General features: G+C 43.8%; 1 protein-coding gene across 1 annotated transcript; it reads right to left on the bottom strand.

Moving 5' to 3' along the window:
- Nucleotides 1–386: 386 nt before the first annotated feature.
- LOC139751924 (peptide transporter family 1-like) lies at nucleotides 387–19277 on the bottom strand. The gene is made up of 7 exons (XM_071667624.1): nucleotides 19028–19277; nucleotides 18415–18571; nucleotides 5122–5371; nucleotides 4557–4777; nucleotides 3946–4112; nucleotides 2336–3135; nucleotides 387–1911 (listed from the first exon to the last, which is right to left on the bottom strand). The coding sequence occupies exons 3-7, from the start codon at nucleotides 5353–5355 to the stop codon at nucleotides 1234–1236; spliced, it is 2100 nt and encodes a 699-aa protein (XP_071523725.1). The 5' UTR covers nucleotides 5356–5371; nucleotides 18415–18571; nucleotides 19028–19277; the 3' UTR covers nucleotides 387–1233.
- Nucleotides 19278–20786: the final 1509 nt, after the last annotated feature.

The following is a 20786-nucleotide window of genomic DNA, read 5'->3' as shown; positions in this document are numbered from 1 at the left end:
TGGCATGTTCAACCTAACCAAGAGTATATGTACACTACGGGCTGGAGTCAGGCCCTTAGAGCGAGTTCGGCTGCCTAGGGAGGTTAAAATAGTCACTATTCACCCAGCATTTTGTGGAATAGGCCAACCTTAGCCCGCTGTGAGCAATATATCTAGAAAGTATGTACATATACCCCTCATTCAACCGTCGTTCGAATTCTCATCTGTTGCATTTCGTGAAATTGATTCAACGAACGACAAAAAAAGGTTTGTGCCAGTCTATTCATTAACAGAAATATCAGTATTAAAATAATAGCTGCAGATCTGATAGTGTTTGTATAGTTTGGAAAACAAAAGACACCCCAGCTAATGTCTCTCCCCTTTTTGGTAAATTCAATCAAACATTGTTTATAGTAAAAACCTTTATTAAAGTGGCGTATAACAATTATATATATATATATATATATATATATATATATATATATATATATATATATACATATTCCTATGAGTCCACGGGGAAAATGAAACACGTGGACTCATAGGAATATCTTGATCACGCGCAAAATTGTATCTTCTGTATTGGTAAATACACATCTCGATGAGGTCAGGTCATAGGTTACACTCTTACTGTACACCGAAGAGATCAAGTGCTGCTCGTCAAGGCCTATAGACAATGCTGCAACTTTCAACATGGAATGCTTAGTATGTCACCCAAGTGCATGAGAATCCTGAGTCACTGTAATGTTTTGAGAACGTTGAGTGTATCATGTAAGTGAATGACGAAAGTTTAAGGCAGTCTTGAAAGTGTAGGAGCCCTGTAAAAGGCGTCCTGGATTACATAAAATGTATTCAAAATGACAATATTATGTATCAAGGATAAATAATCATCACAATATTCACACCAGCGATCCCTAACGACATTATCACATATATAGGAAAATAAGCGACGATTTGCTGTATAACACAAAAGGTGAGGAAAGGCTGTCAACCACTCATCTACCTGTGGCGTAGACGCCAGGACGATAGTTACTATGCTGAGAGGAATCTTTGTGGTTACCTACATCAGAATAATCTCACGTCACAATGTACAATACCGCTGGTTAACATGCAACGCCCACCCAGCTCCTGGGAGGACATCCTTGCATTTGGAGAGCCATGTGTTGGAACCAGTGGAATCGTCGTTATTCACAAATATATACGATGTTCATAAGATTGGCCCACAACCCCAGGCAGGGGATGTCTACGAGCCGTCTACACTGAGTGGTCGTCGACGAAGGCTGGGTTGTCGTGTGAGGAGGGCTGCTGCTGCTGCTGCTGTTGTTGTTGTTGGCTCTGCTGCTCTACCTCCTCAGCCTTGGTGTCTTTCGTCTCCTCCTCGGTGGCCGGCACATCACTGTAGTACTTTCGTAGCAGCAGGACGAAGATGATAATGTTGGCAGCCATTAGCCCTGCGTAAAGGAAGGCCTCGTGTGAGGCTCGGTGGTCGAAGGCTCCGATAACCGTGTTGAGGCTGGTAAGGCCGGCGAAGAGCCAGAGGCCGACCGTGATAGTGAAGAGATTGGCTGCCTGCAGGAAGGACTTCATGGCCATGGGCGCCTGGGAGTACGCAAAGTCCATACTAGACACCGAGAAGAGGACCTCGCCGATGGTGATGAACAGGTACTGTGGGAAGAGCCAGAGCATGTGCACGTTAGCTGGACGGGTGACGGGAAAGAGGTAGAGGTCTGTGTTGATGATGACTACGTCGTACACGCCATCTTGATAGATCGGGGCGTCTCCTAACTCGTCCTCTGCCACCAGCACTACGTACTCTTTAGGACTCAGACGCTTGAACTCTGTCTTGCCCTCGACCACTTCGAAGTATTCCTCCAGGGTATCGAACTTGAGTGTCACATTGGACACATCTCCACCCGGCACCAAAACTCGCACCTGTAGCGAAAGATAAGAGCTGCCATCAGTGTATTATAATCTAATATGGCCCAAGGTCTAGCACTTCACCAAGTGATCGTCTACTAGTAATAGTGAGAGTCACAATCTCTCTTCAACATCCAGTTATTCCAACATTCATCTACACACTAATTACCTGCCACTTATTTTGTTTACAACCTTACACAATGGGACTATAGATAAAGTTTAGTTTTTTCTCATGATTTCGAAAACTACTTTTCTAGGGTAAATGGCAATCAAGTGGGGTGGAATATCCTGCCCTATCATACCATCCTTTTCTAACAAGAAGCAAAGAAACTTGTGTGAGGCTGACCCTGTCTCATTTAAGGCAAGGCGACGTGAGTTATTGTAAGAGAACAAAATCTGTCCAACTACAACGGGTTGTGATGGGACAATCGCAACTCACCTTGGCTTCTGCGTCTTCATCTTTGATGTACTCGAGTGTGGGTGGTAGGAGAAAGGCCCCCTCTGGGGTAATGAGGAAGGTGGTCTCATGACCGCCCAGTGTGGAGACCCTCACCTTGCTCATGTCCACTGTGAGGCAGGGGCCCGTCACCTGAACCTCCACCTCCTCACCTGTGACGGTGAAGCTGGACAGAGCCACCTGGCCTCCATTCTCCACCTTCACCTGTTCTGCAGTAACCTTAGGGATCTGGACGGTGACCTGGCAGGGGAGGGCGTTGTAGACGTGGAGGCGCGCATGGCTGGCTGGAATGAACGTCTGCTCCACTTGCATGTTGAGGAGAGCGTACAGCACGAAGGCGCACATAGCAAAGCACATGCCCGTGATCATCCGGGTGGTGGTCTTCTTGAGGATGCCGAAGTGGTTGCACAGTGGGTAGATCACCAGGTCGAAAAGCGGGATGAGCGTCAGGATAAGGAATGGGTTGACGGTCGACGACATCTCCGGAGGGATGCGGTAGCTGCCGACAAGGCCATCCAGACGCTTAGCCTGGAAGATCATGCCAGTTGAGGTCTGGTAGAAGAGCGCCCAGAAGAGCGGGTAAGTGCAGAACAACAAGAGGACGCGCAATGTCACTTTCACATCCTTCAGAAGCTGAGCGTCGAACTGATCGTCCGCACGGTCTAGCCAGTGGTCCACGGGCTTGCGGTCGGATCGGTACGACTTTCGAATGGCGTGGTAGATGCAGCGGAAGGAATTGATCAGCATGGCGTCTGGGGGCGCCTCTACGTACCGTGACCGACCTATCAACACAGAACACCAGTATGAGTGAACAACCTTCCCAAGACCTTGATGGTTGGTCTAGACAAGAAATTAGGTTCAGTTAAGAAACAGGTGAAACTGGCTTAGTAGAAGACGAATGGAACGATTGGCCAAGCTAAAAGAACGTTAACATCGAAGAAATTAAACCTAAATTGGGAAAATATATGACTAACGCAGACTGTGTGAAAACAGGAGCTGCCTCGTATGGGTGAGAGCGCACCTCTGCAGTTCCTTATGTCCTAAGAACACTGGAGTCAAGTCAGCATCGTACGATTAATCTGGAAGGATTCCTAGACTCTGGAAAAAAAAAGCCTCTTTCCGTTTGCTCTTAAATACTAAAGGTCACAAAATATAAAGGGTTATGATGAATGGAGTTATAAACCAATCTACATTTATAGAAATGACCCTCACCTCAATACAGTACTTGACGCTGGGGGTTACCGAAGGGAGAAGAAAGGGAACCCAGCTTCACCCAGAAGTGATTTTAGGATATGATAAACATCTGAAAGATTACGAAAGTCTACCCGAGCTGAAAAGACGACTTCATTAAACATGCGGTCGACAAGAATTGATCATAGGCTACCAGAAGGTTCTTACAGGCCCCTGGAATATACCAAGAACTGCTCAACGTGACTATTAAGTTAGCTAGAGAGAGACAGGGCTAACCAGATGGGTATCCCTAGTCTTCACAAGTACCAGATGCTACCAGAAATGACCTAAGGTTACCAGAACCGACCAAGAGGTTATTACAAGACGCATGCCTGCAGCAGGAGGTTATAAGACGCTCTCACCGGCAGCAAAGATGACAGTGGAGACGACCATGGACCCGACCAGGATGATGTAGGGGAGGAAGTAGCAGTCGTCGCCGAAGCATTGGACGGAGCTTCTGAGCTGCGCTGTCATGAACATGCCCAAGAACGCCCCAGCGTTGATCATCCAGTAGAAGGCGTAGAAGAACCTGCAGCAGGAGAGGGTGTAGCAGAATAACATTACCCCCTTGAACATGTCTTCAACACGACTGTACGACCCTTGCTCTCACCGGTACAACCATCGACCTTTAAAGGTCACCCTGATACTTAACTGTCAGGTTCAAACGCCAGGACGCCATAGCCAAGGGTCGTCCCATCGTGTTCAAAGGTCATATGGTCGTGCTCAAGAGACTTAGTTTTGCGGCTTCGTATATCTATACTCAAGATAGCGAGTCTATCCCTTCAGAAATAGGGCATCAAAAGCCTGGTACATTCCTCACGCCTCTTCGCCACATCCTAACCCTCTTGCTACCTATGGGGGCTTGGGAAGCCTACAAAAATGTTGAAAGTTTAATCCATGTCTATTTAGGTACTTATTTCTTTGACTTGTTCATCTTCATCGTTTTCTAGTTCCTTCTGGTAACCTTCCTCACCTCTCCTGTTGGTGGCGCTGTTCGGGAATCTTGAACTGGTCGGCTCCAAGCGAAGAATACGCGGCTTTCATTAACCCAGCGCAGAGGCCTAGGACCAGGAGGCCTAAAATGCCGGTGAACTTGGCGGCCGTGACGGTAGCCATGATGGGCGTCAGGGAGGACAGCATGTAGACGGCAGCACCCACAGTGTACCCACAACACATGAAGAACACCGTCCGAGTCTGCAAGAGGCAAAGTGTATTGTCACATGGCATTTATACACCTGCCCTGGTAGTGTAGCCCTACACCTGCCCTGGTAGTGTAGCCCTACACCTGCCCTGGTAGTGTAGCCCTACACCTGCCCTGGTAGTGTAGCCCTACACCTGCCCTGGTAGTGTAGCCCTACACCTGCCCTGGTAGTGTAGCCCTACACCTGCCCTGGTAGCGAGCCCTACACCTGCCCTGGTAGTGTAGCCCTACACCTGCCCTGGTAGTGTAGCCCTACACCTGCCCTGGTAGCGAGCCCTACACCTGCCCTGGTAGTGTAGCCCTACACCTGCCCTGGTAGCGTAGCCTTTACACTCACCTTGCCAAGGTAGGTATCTGCCAGGGCGGCCCCGGCTATGGGAGCGAGGTATATAAGCCCTTCCATCACGGCTTTAGTGGTCTTGGCGGAGGCGGCGGTGAAGCCCAGCATCCGCTGCATGTAGAGGACGGCGCCGCCGAAGAGCCCGTAGTAGACGAAGCGCTCGAGGAGGTAGCCCGCCAAGATGAAAAAGATTCCTCGTGGATACCGCAGCTTCTCGCTACCCGACGCCATCTTAGAAAACTTGGCTCTGGAAAGGGGTGACATAGTCAGTTTTCTTATTACTTCTGGGGGAAATATATTTCATGGGAAGTTTAAACAGTGACTCATATATGAATGTGGATAATTTTGCGTTCCTATAATTACCACGAAAACTTACGTTTTACGAAATAACATCCCCAGCCAGACTCGTTGCACTGGGTAATACACCACAAAAAATTAAAATACCAGTTTATATCAATATTACTCTAACTTTCCCATGTATATACATAAGGCTGGGGATATAGCACTGTAGAGTTTGATAGCAAGTAAACAAAACGCTGTATATTAAGTCATCCAGTTTCCTTTTCCCGACTGTAAATAACATTATTTTTCACAATCTCTCTTATAAAAGTCCGTTTACATTTACAAGCGTATCTTAGTTCTTGTGGAAGCTGCATTGTAGTCGGAAATAAATGCAAGTCAGTGGTTGCCCACACTTTCCCCAGACAATACATTACTGCCTGGAGCCTGTTTCATTGCTAACCAGGTATTATATACATTGGAATTTAATTGCGCTGCGCGGTCATGCATGCAAAAGTCTGCACGAGCAAGCGCATGGCACAGTCGCTGAAGACAGAAAGTTTATTAGTTTATCTTCCATGTTTTAAGTTTAACACGTCACACATGCCATATATACAGTAATAAAGCTTGCCTGAAGCAGTCTCCACGAGTGTGCACACACGAACACACTCACTTCATATGGTCATAATTCTCTTGGTTATCATAATTACCCATTAATACAACTGTACAAGGAGGGATCTTATTTTCACTCGTGGGGCCCCATCTCTTGAATGTTCTCTTCTATCATAGTCTCTTAAATTTGTAGCACCTCTCTCTCTCTCTCTCTCTCTCTCTCTCTCTATATATATATATATATATATATATATATATATATATATATATATATATATATATATATATATATATATATATATATATATATATCACCTGTGAATAACGGATAATCGTGCATAACCTTCAACGTCTCCGTCATCGGAACTATCTTGAAGATCTATTTTCATGCTGCAACCGCAAACACACACACACACAGACACTTCATGTTAACCGCTACCGTCATAGCAAAAGAATTTTCCAGATTGTTTGAAGGATAACAAAAGTACTAATTGCCAGGCAGGTAAAAAAGAAAATATTATTGCAGATCTTTTAATCATAGCGTTACTATCTGGAGACTTTCTATATATATGAAAGTCCTAACTACGTCTTTTCGCTGAATATCAACTCACTGTTATATTTCTTTCTTGCATCTCCCCTGATGATGTGATAATTACACGAAAGTGCACTTGGGAACTTATCGTGTTTCATTTCCCCGTGGACTCATAGGAATATATATATATATATATATATATATATATATATATATATATATATATATATATATATATATATATATATATATATATATATTTTCTTTTTTCTTTCAAACTATTCGCCATTTCCCGCATTAGCGAGGTAGCGTTAAGAACAGAGGACTGGGCCTTGGAGGGAATATCCTCACCTGGCCCCCTTCTCTGTTCCTTGTTTTGGAAAAAAAAAAAAAAAAAAAAAAAAAAGATCACAATTTTGCGCGTGATCAAGATATTCCTACGAGTCCACGGGGAAAATGAACGCGATAAGTTCCCAAGTGCACTTTCGTGTCATAATTACACCATCAGGGGAGACACAAGAGAGAAATACAAGTCAGTTGATATACATCGAAGAGACAAAGCTAGGACGTGACTGGAACATTTTGTAAACACTAATTTAAGCCGTACGTTGCCTAGTTCTAAGGAGATCGGAATGTGCAGCCAAAACTGGAGGTGGTAGTGGAAGGGTAGCGATCCGGGTAGCGATCTGTCTTTCGCAATGCCATACCAACACTTCACCACCACTGCATGGAATATATATATATATATATATATATATATACATAATTTTGATATTTCTTACTGAGAATTTTAACGCAAGCCTGTAAATTCTCTTAGTATTTTTCTAAGCTTATGAACCTAACCTATGCAAAAAGCATGTGTTGCGAACGTATTTTGACTCAACTGCAGAATTCGAAACAGAAAAAGAAAAAAAAATGCAATTTCACGTGCAAGAGAAACACGTTTAACCACAGAGTTAAGTCAAACTATGAAACTAGTGAAATCTTCGAGAAAGAGCCGAGGGAACTACAATGGATCAGCGAAGCAGAGAGACTTTAATAAACAATAAGGTGATGAAGATATCTAGATTTCAACAACAGGACTCATGAGATCCCATCTCTCTGTCCGGCAGTCCAAAGCAGCGAAAATCTACCTAATCTCAGGTAAATTGAGTCGGCCATGGTATTCGCTCTCGGAAGAATCGTCAAAAATCTGCTGGATTATGAGGCGTATTTTATCAAAGCAAATGACTGGAACTTGCGGATGCTGCAGACCAGTCAGGCAAGACGAGAGAACCAGTCAGAGCTAGGCTAAGGGTCCGGCACCAGCTCCCGACACACACACACACACACACACACAACCATGCCGCTTTATACAATAGGAAAATTTGTGCCTGGCCGAATATCTTAAACTGTACCTTAACACTAATTGTACCTTTAACTGAAATGTAAAAAAATTAATCTGGGTGTGTAGCAATACGTCTGCTTAACCTAAGTTTTCTATCCTTAACAGAACTGGTCTGGAGTAAAGCAGTTCATCACATTGCACATTCCAAAATCCTCCACCACAGAGCCAACTTAAGCCAGTAATGGTATCATGAGCAAACACCTGTGCCAGTGAAGGTCATATAAATACATAAATCTCTGTACATCCTCGCCATTTCCCGTGTGAGCAAGGTAGGGCGAACAACAGATGTCAGAGCCTTAGAAGGAAAATTCCTCACTTGGCTCCTTCCTTTGTAAAGTAAAACAGGAAGGGAGGATCTCGAACACTCATCTCCCGCCCCGGTTAATCGCCACCTCCGACACGCAGGGAATACGTGGGCAGTATTTTCTCCCACACCCCCAGGGCTATATAAACATATACATACAATAATATTCCTAATTGATCATTCGAATATCGTTTGGTTCCCAACCTTGTAAAAAACGGAATCTCAACATAGACTCTACAGGAATTGTACACATGTTTGGGCGAACAAACATCACGGACACTCGTTTAAACAAAGGATCCGGTGCTAAGACCTGCTAGGCAGGGTCGAGCCAACACTCGCATCAATGACCTTGGTTCCAGCTTGAACCAACAAAATATCTTTACTCGCACGGGAAGATATTCCTAGGTGCTAGGTCAGCGTGAATATCGGATTAATTGATGAGCTTCATATGTACAAAACTGTCGCGCACGTTTTTCGTAAATATATTTAGTCTTATATATGTGTCGGAGGTGGAGGGAACAAGGAGAAGAGGGAGACCAAATTGGAGGTGGAAGGATGGAGTGAAAAAGATTTTGTGTGATCGGGGCCTGAACATGCAGGAGGGTGAAAGGAGGGCAAGGAATAGAGTGAATTGGAGCGATGTGGTATACCGGGGTTGACGTGCTGTCAGTGGATTGAATCAGGGCATGTGAAGCGTCTGGGGTAAGCCATGGAAAGCTGTGTAGGTATGTATATTTGCGTGTGTGGACGTATGTATATACATGTGTATGGGGGGGGTTGGGCCATTTCTTTCGTCTGTTTCCTTGCGCTACCTCGCAAACGCGGGAGACAGCGACAAAGTATAATAAAAATATAAATAATAATTTAGTCTTCCACAAGACAGTCAAACGCAAGGTTATTTTTGTTTGTATAATTTTGTCAAATATCAGTTGACAGACAGGATATTGCGGAATTCCCAACAAACACTGGCAACCGACGTGTCTTGGAGCAAATCAACGAATGAAAGAGCTGTGTGTGTGTGCTCATTAATTCTAAACAATATTAAGAATTACAAAACAGAAATTAAAGTGTTTTTTCTTTCTTGGTCAGCTACCAAGTTAGACATCGATTTTCACATTTTCAAGGCAGTTGACGCATACATATTGATTGTCGACGAGAAATGTAGATTATCAATATAGTTTATATTGCCTTCTCTATGGTTATCATCACTCGATTCAACGTTGAATTATATATATATATATATATATATATATATATATATATATATATATATATATATATATATATATATATATATATATTCTTTCTTTCAAACTATTCGCCATTTCCCGCATTAGCAAGGTAGCGTTAAGAACAGAGGACTGGGCCTCTGAGGGAATATCCTCACCTGGCCCCCTTCTCTGTTCCTTCTCTTGGAAAGTTAAAAAAAAAAAAAAAGAGGGGGAGGATTTCCAGCCCCCCGCTCCCTCCCCTTTTAGTCGCCTTCTACGACACGCAGGGAATACGTGGGAAGTATTCTTTCTCCCTATCCCCAGGGATAATATATATATATATATATATATATATATATATATATATATATATTTTTTTTTTTTTTTTTTTTTATACTTTCTCGCTGTCTCCCGCGTTTGCGAGGTAGCGCAAGGAAACAGACGAAAGAAATGGCCCAACCCCCCCCCCCCCCCCCCCCATACACATGTACATACACACGTCCACACACGCAAATATACATACCTACACAGCTTTCCATGGTTTACCCCAGACGCTTCACATGCCTTGCTTCACTCCACTGACAGCACGTCAACCCCTGTATACCACATGACTCCAATTCACTCTATTTCTTGCCCTCCTTTCACCCTCCTGCATGTTCAGGCCCCGATCACACAAAATCTTTTTCACTCCATCTTTCCACCTCCAATTTGGCCTCCCTCTTCTCCTCGTTCCCTCCACCTCCGACACATATATCCTCTTGGTCAATCTCTCCTCACTCATTCTCTCCATGTGCCCAAACCATTTCAAAACACCCTCTTCTGCTCTCTCAACCACGCTCTTTTTATTTCCACACATCTCTCTTACCCTTACGTTACTTACTCGATCAAACCACCTCACACCACACATTGTCCTCAAACATCTCATTTCCAGCACATCCATCCTCCTGCGCACATCTCTATCCATAGCCCACGCCTCGCAACCATACAACATTGTTGGAACCACTATTCCCTCAAACATACCCATTTTTGCTTTCCGAGATAGTGTTCTCGACTTCCACACATTTTTCAAGGCTCCCAAAATTTTCGCCCCCTCCCCCACCCTATGATCCACTTCCGCTTCCATGGTTCCATCCGCTGACAGATCCACTCCCAGATATCTAAAACACTTCACTTCCTCCAGTTTTTCTCCATTCAAACTCACCTCCCAATTGACTTGACCCTCACCCCTACTGTACCTAATAACCTTGCTCTTATTCACATTTACTCTCAACTTTCTTCTTCCACACACTTTACCAAACTCAGTCACCAGCTTCTGCAGTTTCTCACATGAATCAGCCACCAGCGCTGTATCATCAGCGAACAACAACTGACTCACTTCCCAAGCTCTCTCATCCCCAACAGACTTCATACTTGCCCCTCTTTCCAAAACTCTTGCATTTACCTCCCTTACAACCCCATCCATAAACAAATTAAACAACCATGGAGACATCACACACCCCTGCCGCAAACCTACATTCACTGAGAACCAATCACTTTCCTCTCTTCCTACACGTACACATGCCTTACATCCTCGATAAAAACTTTTCACTGCTTCTAACAACTTGCCTCCCACACCATATATTCTTAATACCTTCCACAGAGCATCTCTATCAACTCTATCATATGCCTTCTCCAGATCCATAAATGCTACATACAAATCCATTTGCTTTTCTAAGTATTTCTCACATACATTCTTCAAAGCAAACACCTGATCCACACATCCTCTACCACTTCTGAAACCGCACTGCTCTTCCCCAATCTGATGCTCTGTACATGCCTTCACCCTCTCAATCAATACCCTCCCATATAATTATATATATATATATATATATATATAATTTTATACTCAAAGTCGCCGTCTCCCGCGTCAGCGAAGTAGCGCAAGGAAACAGACGAAAGAATGGCCCAACCCACCCACATATACATGCATATACATAAACGCCCACACACGCACATATACATAACTATACATTTCAACATATACATACATATACATATATACACATGTACATATTCATACTTGCTGCCTTCATCCATATCACACACACACACACACACACACACACACACACACACACACACACACACATATATGTGTTTTTGGGTTTTGGGTAGTCGGGGCCTGGATATGCAAGGGGGTGGGGGGCGTTCGGGAAGTGGGGTGAGTTGGAGCCATGTGGTGTACCGGGTGGATGTGCTGTCGATGGATTGCACCAGGGCGTGTGGAGCGTCTGGGGTGAGCCGTGGAGGGTTTTGTGGGGCCTGGATGTGGAAAGGGAGCTGTGGTTTCGGTGCGTTATGCATGACAGCTGGGGACTGAGTGTGAACAGGTGTGGCCTTTGTTGTCTTTTCCTAGCGCTCCTCGTGCACATAAGGGGGGGGGGGGGTGTTGTCGTTTCGTGTGTGGCGGGGTGGCGACGGGGGTGAGTAGGGGCGGACGGTGTGAGTTGTGTGCATGTGTATATATGTATATGTCTGTGTGTGTGTAAGTGTATGTATACATTGAGATGTATGGGTGTGTATATGTACTGTGTGTGGACATGGATGTGTATGCATGTGTGTGTGGGTGGGTTGGGCCATTCTTTCGTCTGTTTCCTTACACTACCTCGCTAACGCGGGAACAGCGACAAAGTATGATAAATAAATAAATATATATATATATATATATATATATATATATATATATATATATATATATATATATATATACGATAAATCATCACAAGGTCGATGTTGGCAGCCAAAGAATGCAGTTGTCATACTGCCATGGTCACCTCATGAAAACACATGTTCGTCAAAAACATTGGAAAATGTTCGAAGCTTTCTCGCCTATCTTTAAAATGCCACAGAAGACAACGTACGGTTAGGTAAGACAAATTTGATAGGAATCATTTAAACTATTCCTCTTGATCAATTTGATAGGAATCATTTAAACTATTCCTCTTGATCAATAAATATATCTAATATAGCACCGAGCGCCACCAACCAAGGGGTCAAGACATACACCCACACCAAGCCAGCTTACAAGGAAAATTTGGGTCAGACTCCACATATACTTTACCAGTCCTCATGACCTCGAGCCACACCCTTGGTAGATGAGGTTCTTCCGCTTTTGAAGTCGCGGTGTAAGGCTTTGACACTTTTCCAGTTGGCCTTCCCTCGCTGGTTATTAAGTTGGGTCTTTATATACCTTCCTGCTATCATCGACAGAAACAGGAAAGTCTTCACAGCCAGCAGCACTGACACACACACACACACACACACACGGGAACAAATCACGTTTCACATAGCAACGCTATGACACTCCAGAGCATATCAGATATACGACAGTAATTATTTACATTACACGAATATCTGACTTTAACCTTCTAAACTGCAACTGAGAAACGACAAGTGGTTATATTATGCTGATGCACTTGTGCTCGCGATGATGAATCTATCAAAATTCCCGCACACAAACCCGGTCTCATGTTACAGACACAATTGGTTTTAACACTTTATTTTTTTTTTCCTTACTCTGTCGAGGTTGGCTAGGACTAGCAGTTCCCATATATTCACCTCGACCGGTAAGAACAGCTGGTGTTAAGGTACAATGTTCATGGAACAGTTAATTATCCCTCGTTGGCATCTCACTCATCACACCTACGAAACAGCCTCGTCTCTGTTCGATTCGTTGAAATGCGAGACTTTCAAAGGCATTCTGCTCTGTTTGGGAGGTCTGTCTTTGTGGCACCAAAGGAGGAGGAAGGAGGAACGTTAAGATCAACAACCACATGTGTGAGACTCGAGATGTATATACATTCGATGAAGGTCGAGTGGGAATAGTTTCGCCAGCCTTCTACATTTCACGGGGCACTTGAGAGAGATGTATCAAAAGAATCGTAGCCACTGCCATGCACTAAAATTCAAATGCAAGGCAATGTCAAAAAGAGAAAGAAGTGACTGCAAAAAAAAAAAAATTGAAAATAAAAACTGGAATCGCAGAATGGGAGAGGCAGTTGATCAAGCCGAGCCTCACGCAGTAACCTGAAAGAACGTAGAAACCAGCCAGGCCATCCTGCCCATATGATAGCGGGAACCAGATGGCACGAACCACGAACGTGATGCGTTTATGAAAACAGAGTACGGTGAGTTGGCTGGAAACATACACGATTGCATAATAACAGGGGAAAACTACTGAAATTGACTGGAAACTCAAATGAAATGAGTGGCCACCACAAGTTACTGGCAAACATGTGAATAACACGAAACCCAATGATCTGAGAAAACAGGAACTAATAAGAAATCTTCCTAGTATCGAAGAATTGGCAAGACCCCTAGGAGTGGGCAAAGTTGCCAAGACAAGGTGCTGGGAATCCCAGGAGCTGGTGGGGAAATGACAAAGACCTGTGATGACGAAACTTCGATAACAGGAAATGGGGAAACCCAGTTCCATGAAAGAATAGAGGACCAACAAGCCAATGATTGTTACACAAGCAAGTGATCAAGGGAAATGAAAATACGAGCAAGCGCAGAATCAGCAACTCTGTTGCCCTGAGGACAATTCCAGTCAGTGTCCAAATGGGGCGAATGATAATCTGCGAGCAAACTCTGTGTTTTCCTCCATACCTCAATAACTTTATGGGAATTAGTGCAAAATGTATGTGCCGAGTTCCATTAACAATGGTTGACATACGAGTTAGAGGAAATTACTACAGTTCTTGGTAATCTCTGACACACATTTGTCATAAGCTTTTATGCGGGATAAGCGAAAAGATCTTTGTGCCATATTTCATATGGCAAAATAATCATCTTTGTTATTTATGATCTCTAAATAGCCAAAAGTGGATGTATCACAATTACGATATACCTATTTCATCATCAGCATCATTTTCCTTATCACTCACTACCATGATCATCATCATCATACTCACTATCACACTATTGTTCACTATCAGTCACCTGTCCATCTAACTGACCAAAATAAACACGTGTCGTTAATAGCTATGGTCTTTTCTGGTAATTCATGAGTGCCCAGTTCACGTAGCGTGTCTTGCATCTCTAGAAATTTTACATAGTTCGATGGCTATTGTGTGCGTATTTTGTGTCGTGTCCTTGTGTGACATAGCGAGTGGGAACGCTGATGGTAGGTTTAACCTTGCCACTAACACGCAATGCAGCCACCTATCCCTTCAATATCCCCAAGACCGTGTGTGGAAATCATGGTTTACATCTGGGTCGTGCAGTACACACAAGCGTAATTAAGTTACGAAATGATGACAACATTACGTTATGGAGGATATTAACAAGGTGGTTATTCTGCAAAGCGCAATCGAGAATTTCGTCCACAAATTGGCTGAGTTGGTGTACGCTACATTGGCTTGCTTAAGTAAGTGTAGATATGTTAGCAAGCAATGTAAATAAGTAAAAGTTAGGCTTTGAGTTATGGAAGATTATCCCGGTCGCATTGTTCGCTCTTTTTTACCGAATGGTGTCATGTAAAATACACATTACAGTGTCCACAGCCACACGTTTGAAAATAAGATACATATATATGCGCATGAAGCCCATACTATCTAACATTAACGGAGAAGTGCTAAATTTAAGCGTATTGTGGCAGTCTGTGAACCAACTGGACCAGATAGCTGTCTGTGAACTCCAGACCAGACGACCGGCAGTGGACCATCTGGACCAGACGGCCGGCTGTGAACCACCTGCAGAAGATGGCAGACACTCACACCTTGAGGGTGGAGAAAGCTGAGCGGCCACTGCCCGCGATAACAACCAGCTACACACCGTTATGACGAAGCCTCCCGGTACCTTCTTCCGCTGAGCGTCCGGCACGACCTCTGTTGGGCGTCCGGTCATGCTGCCACTCAAAGCCCGGTGTCTGGAACCTTATTCTCTGCTGGTAGATCGAGTCTGATAAGTAGTTTGTGATTTTCAAGCGAAGTATAAGGGAATCGCATCAACTGTCCACAACAAACCCGCCCAAGGAGAAGCGTTCGAACATAACAGGATACGTGAACTGATTTCACTCAAACGAGCGTCCTAACAGAGTGAGTGCACGCAGAAGCAAGAGCTCAGATAGAGCTGGACATACGCACAAACCATCCTAGTACGACGTAACGATACTTGCGTACGGTGACAGGGTCAGGTCATCGTATACATGGGTCGTACCATCGTGCTCAATGGATTATCTTACGTTTATCGTATACATGGGTCGTACCATCGTGCTCAATGGATTATCTTACGTTTATCGTATACATGGGTCGTACCGTCGTGCTCAATGGATTATCTTACGTTTATCGTATACATGGGTCGTACCGTCGTGCTCAATGGATCATCTTACGTTTATCGTATACATGGGTCGTACCGTCGTGCTCAATGGATCATCTTACGTTTATCGTATACATGGGTCGTACCATCGTGCTCAATGGATCATCTTACGTTTATCGTATACATGGGTCGCACCATCGTGCTCAATGGATTATCTTACGTTTATCGTATACATGGGTCGTACCGTCGTGCTCAATGGATCATCTTACGTTTATCGTATACATGGGTCGCACCATCGTGCTCAATGGATTATCTTACGTTCTGGAAAATAATCTCCCAGTACCTAGATTGATCCCAAGCACTTTACCCTGGGAACAAGGGTAAATCCCCCAGCTGGGCCTACGTTGGCAGCAGACCACCTCCACCGCAGACACACCCGACACGTACTACGACTCTCTTGACGACCTTGGCCTCGGTGACTCGTTTCCTGGATATGTCCTGCGGGTCCTGCTGCTTTTCAGTCTACCACCGCTCGCCATCATTATCCTCTTTTCCTTCATGTTGTCCTTGTGCTCTTGAGGCTTGCGTTCCTTAAAGACCATATATATATATATATATATATATATATATATATATATATATATATATATATATATATATATATATATATATATATATATATATATATATATCTTCCACCTTTACCACATATTTCCCACCCATACATTGTCATAAAAAGCGATAGCAATCTCACACACGTCGGAACCTCTTTATGTAAATGTTCACTACCTATCGTACCCAAACCACTAACGGAATTTGAAACCCCTGCGTGGAATACTTAAGCTTTTTCACTCCGGATTCATCTCCCGTTTCAATCATCATTCCTTGAACCTTTATCCCGACCTCCTAACACTGTCTTGGCTGACACACTTTGCCGGCAACCCTACACACACACACACAACACACACACACACACACACCACAGCTGACAACCTCCTCATGTATTCTCCAGAAACACCCCACACCACTTCCATCCGCCTTTACAACATTCTCCGATTGTTCAACTTCTTGTGAAGGCGCAGTTCATATCATTGTAGCGTGCTCTCTCTGTTCTGGCATCGCGTATATGCCCTGTCATCTTTGTGGTGAAAGAAGACCTATTGGCAACTCAAACCCACCCATCGCTTACAGTTAGCCCAACAGACATACAAGTCCACTCCTTGTGTTGCAAGAAGGCCAGTAAGCAACAACACCACAACAAAAAGCCAATTCTCATCTTGCGAGTAAGACTATTAAGTACAGTAGGCCTTGTGTTTATAACCTGCTTATTAACAACACAAACATTCTCCTCCATCCCTCCTTAAACTGAGAATAGGCCTATTAAGGCCACAAGGCCACACACTTTTCCTCCAATAACCTAGCTAAACAAAACTTTACTCCTCGTGTTGAAATGTGGAGAACACAAACTCATTAAACGATCATTCTACAAGTCAACCTTTGTTGACCTTTTCATAGATTCATTTTGCCAATTACAATACAATTTCTCCCCCCCCCCCCACCTGAACTGTCTGTAATAGTCAACCACTGACCAGAGGGTTATATGTCCCCTACCACCCACAAGGGTATCGATAGAGTTAACGGTACGGCTGCGTTGTGACCATCATCACCAGTGGATGTCAAGTTCCACTCCTTTGGCCCAGGTATCGTTTTATTTCTTTCAGTCTCTCCCACATTAGCCAACGCTCGTGGTTTTATGAATGTAAACAACATAGACGTAGAAACTTAGTTCTAAGACCTTTTATTGTTTACACTGAAACCAAACCTAAGAAAAAAAAAAAAAAGAAAACGTTGGTAGGGCAACTTTAAAGCGATCTAAACAATATGTAAGGCATCCATTTATGAGCCAACACACTTCCGTCAGAATATTCGTTTCTTTCTTGTGGAAAAATACTTGATTCTAATCGTCAGAAAACTAAACACACCCCCAAACCCCAACACAACGTTTTTCTCAGCAAAGGTAATTGACGTTATATTTGACTTAGTTGAAGTCAAACCAAACTTAGCGCATAAAAACGTTTGGGGTTGAATCTTGATGTGATGCCATGAACTTAGCGTGGTTAAACTGTGTCAGTTGTAAACTTAATAGTTGTAACTTGTGTAAGTTAGACCCAGTGATTACATATATGGCTGCCATTCGTGTCAGGCTTGTGATCTAATGTTTCCATGAGTGTGTGTGTGTGTGTGTGTGTGTGTGTGTGTGTGTGTGTGATCAATTTGGAACTCAACATTTTGGTTCTGTATATAACTTTGTTTACACTCATATGTGGTAAGATGGTTTAGCCGATGCCTCGTCACGTCTTTTCAAGGGGAGCCGTTATAAATCTATGCCTTTCTACATGTATCATAATAATCCTGTTTCCACCAATAACCTCTAAAGTATTCTGTTATAGAAAACATACAAATACATTCAACAAAGCACCTCCGGAGTATCTAAGGCCCATTTAAAATCTTTCTATTTCCAGCGCACCATTGAAAATGAACACATAACCAGAATTCACATTTCATCCAAGCTATCAATTATTACAGAGCCAGGCACGCCAAACAGTCTTTTTTCTTTCATATGACACACTTCAGCAGGGAGCTGAACAATGAAACACAAAGGCCGCACCTCTCACAGTGTTGTAACGGCAGCGTTTACGTCTGCTACCCTCCACGGCCACCGATAGACTGACGCTCGTGGGAGGTGTGTGTGAAAAGATGTGGCCAGGTCTCCCAGCCTGGCGAGGGTTCTTGTCGACGACAGCCCGCTGTGTAGCATGCCGTTCCTGGAAAAGGTCAGGTGTGTTTATCTCCGGACGTATGGGCGTGCTTGGGTGTGTTGTGAAATATGCCATCGTGGGAGATCGTCCAGCTACATAATTATATCAAGTACCACTAACTATATACATGGTTAGTCTCGACTAATGGAGGTATCATAAGGTATATCTATGATAAGAGCGTTTATTAAGTATGCTAGTCATATGCTATGTAAGGGTACGACTTGATTGGTTACCAAACTCGGAAGCGTGGATGCGACATGCCCTAAATTTGCCTGACTGAAGCTGTACGGAAGATCATATTGCATTATCTTGTTTGTAGTAGTCGTAGTACAGGCTGAGTATCCCTTATCCAAAATGCCGGTACCAGAGGAGTTTCGGATTTTGGAATATATTCATATACATCATGAAATATATGGAAAACAGGGATGGAATGGATACAAACGGATTAGACCTAAGACATACCTCAATGTTTCGACCGTTCATCGGTCTTCCTCAAGAAAAACTGATCCCAGCATTCGGCGGGATTGTGTTCCCCAGCAGGTGATCGTCACCCGACCGGATGGCTTGTCGTGTCGCTCTCTGATTGGATCACTTGTCCAGCTGCCTCCATCCTTTCACAGCGATCTCCGCTGCTTGACGTGACCAGCAGATGAACCTTGTGTTAACGTTGATCTTAATCCCTTCCTCTAAGTAAGCTCTCATACTGTCACTAAACGGTCGACGCCAAGGAAACTACGGGCAAGTGATAAACCGCTTGTAAATCTACCTCGTGTATAGGTAGACCTTTGATTTTGGGCCAAGAAATCATAGATTTATTATTTATTCATAGTAGCCTATGCCCTGTTCACTCAGATCTGACAGCTGGGTGGACACAAAGCTTAGCTGGTACTGGTGGAGACAAACAGGTGAAGTGTGTGCGTAGAGCGTGGGGCTTTATTAACCTAATTTGTTGCTCCATTAACCTCGAAAACTTGGGTCGACCTATACACGAGGCATATCACAACTCAATGATTTCTTGGCCAAAAATCAAGGGTCGACCCGCATACGAGGTAGACTTAGAGACGAACATGACAACATAAAGTAGGAAAATATTTTTTTTCGAAAATATATTCCAAGCAACACCGATTTACGGAGTAATTTCTCTACAGCGGTCATCAAGGTTAGAAGAAGCATATATGAGACTGTAAAGAGAAGTGACTGTGAATGATCTGAGTCATAAAAGACCCACAGTGCATGACAATGTGACGTTGTTTTCACCACATGTTGTGCATGGCAATCCTATCATTGTGACGCACGGCTCGTAACTTTATGGTTAAGAATTCACAATTTCTAGGCTCTGTTCTGAACCACATTCACTCTCTGTTGACACTCGACTAAATTCTTTCATATAAAAATGGCTGTTCAAGGCCATAGAGGCTGTACGAATGTTTATGGTCTAAGAATCATTCCGAACACTCGAGAAAGTGTCGATCTTCATTTTCGTTTTGACTGGTGATTCTGATGACGACGACGATCCACATGACCCTGAGTCAAACTGATCTAAACCCAAATAACTAACCAGACGGCCACAAACATGTGTTCGTCATCTACATTTTAGTTTGCTGGGTTTTATGACACTACAGCAGCAGGAACTCTAAGAGACATTTCATCGGGGAGTACAAAGTATCTTTCGGGGTACCGAATACTTTAATTATGTAGGCTCACATAAAATGGGATTGCTAGTCTTCAATATATGCAAACATTTTCTGGGATCCCAAGAAGTCGGCGTATAAAGTAGAGTTTTATGCATATATAATCGACACGTACGACGGGAATCGTAATCTTGGAACATCTTCGAGAAAAAAAAAAACAGTTCCTCTTAAAAGAAAACATCTTTTGCCTTGGATCTCTCCAGCTACGAGAAACTTCCAGTTTCACAAGCATTCGTTCATTGCAGTATATCATGAAAAAATGGAATGCCATTCGTCGAAGTGTCCTGTGTGGGGGAAAAAGTGTTCACCCTCACTTATCACCCGTCACCTTACTCGTCTTCACCCATGATGGTGGCACGCACTTCCTCCCTCCCTCCTCCCCAAATCATGGTCCCTAACTGACCTCCCTCAGCTGCTGGCCTCCAGTCCTGCTGTGGTTCACCACTGTGTAGGGATCTACCGCGCCATCTTCAACCTTTCCGTTGATGCCAATAGTCTCCAGGACCATAACTCGCCTCTTCTCGACCACC

This window comes from Panulirus ornatus, chromosome 12 (assembly GCF_036320965.1).
Source record: "Panulirus ornatus isolate Po-2019 chromosome 12, ASM3632096v1, whole genome shotgun sequence".
Taxonomy (NCBI): domain Eukaryota; kingdom Metazoa; phylum Arthropoda; class Malacostraca; order Decapoda; family Palinuridae; genus Panulirus; species Panulirus ornatus.
The sequence above is the reverse complement of the archived record's forward strand: the minus strand, read 5'-3'. Positions and strand labels throughout refer to the sequence as shown.

Excerpts from the sequence above, each read along its gene's own strand:
- LOC139751924 (XM_071667624.1), bottom strand. The coding sequence starts at position 5,355 with ATGGCGTCGGGTAGCGAGAAGCTGCGGTATCCACGAGGAATCTTTTTC. Across the intron at positions 4,778-5,121 it reads CAGATACCTACCTTGGCAAG|ACTCGGACGGTGTTCTTCAT; the intron begins GTGAGTGTAAAG and ends TGCCTCTTGCAG. Across the intron at positions 4,113-4,556 it reads CAGCGCCACCAACAGGAGAG|GTTCTTCTACGCCTTCTACT; the intron begins GTGAGGAAGGTT and ends CTCCTGCTGCAG.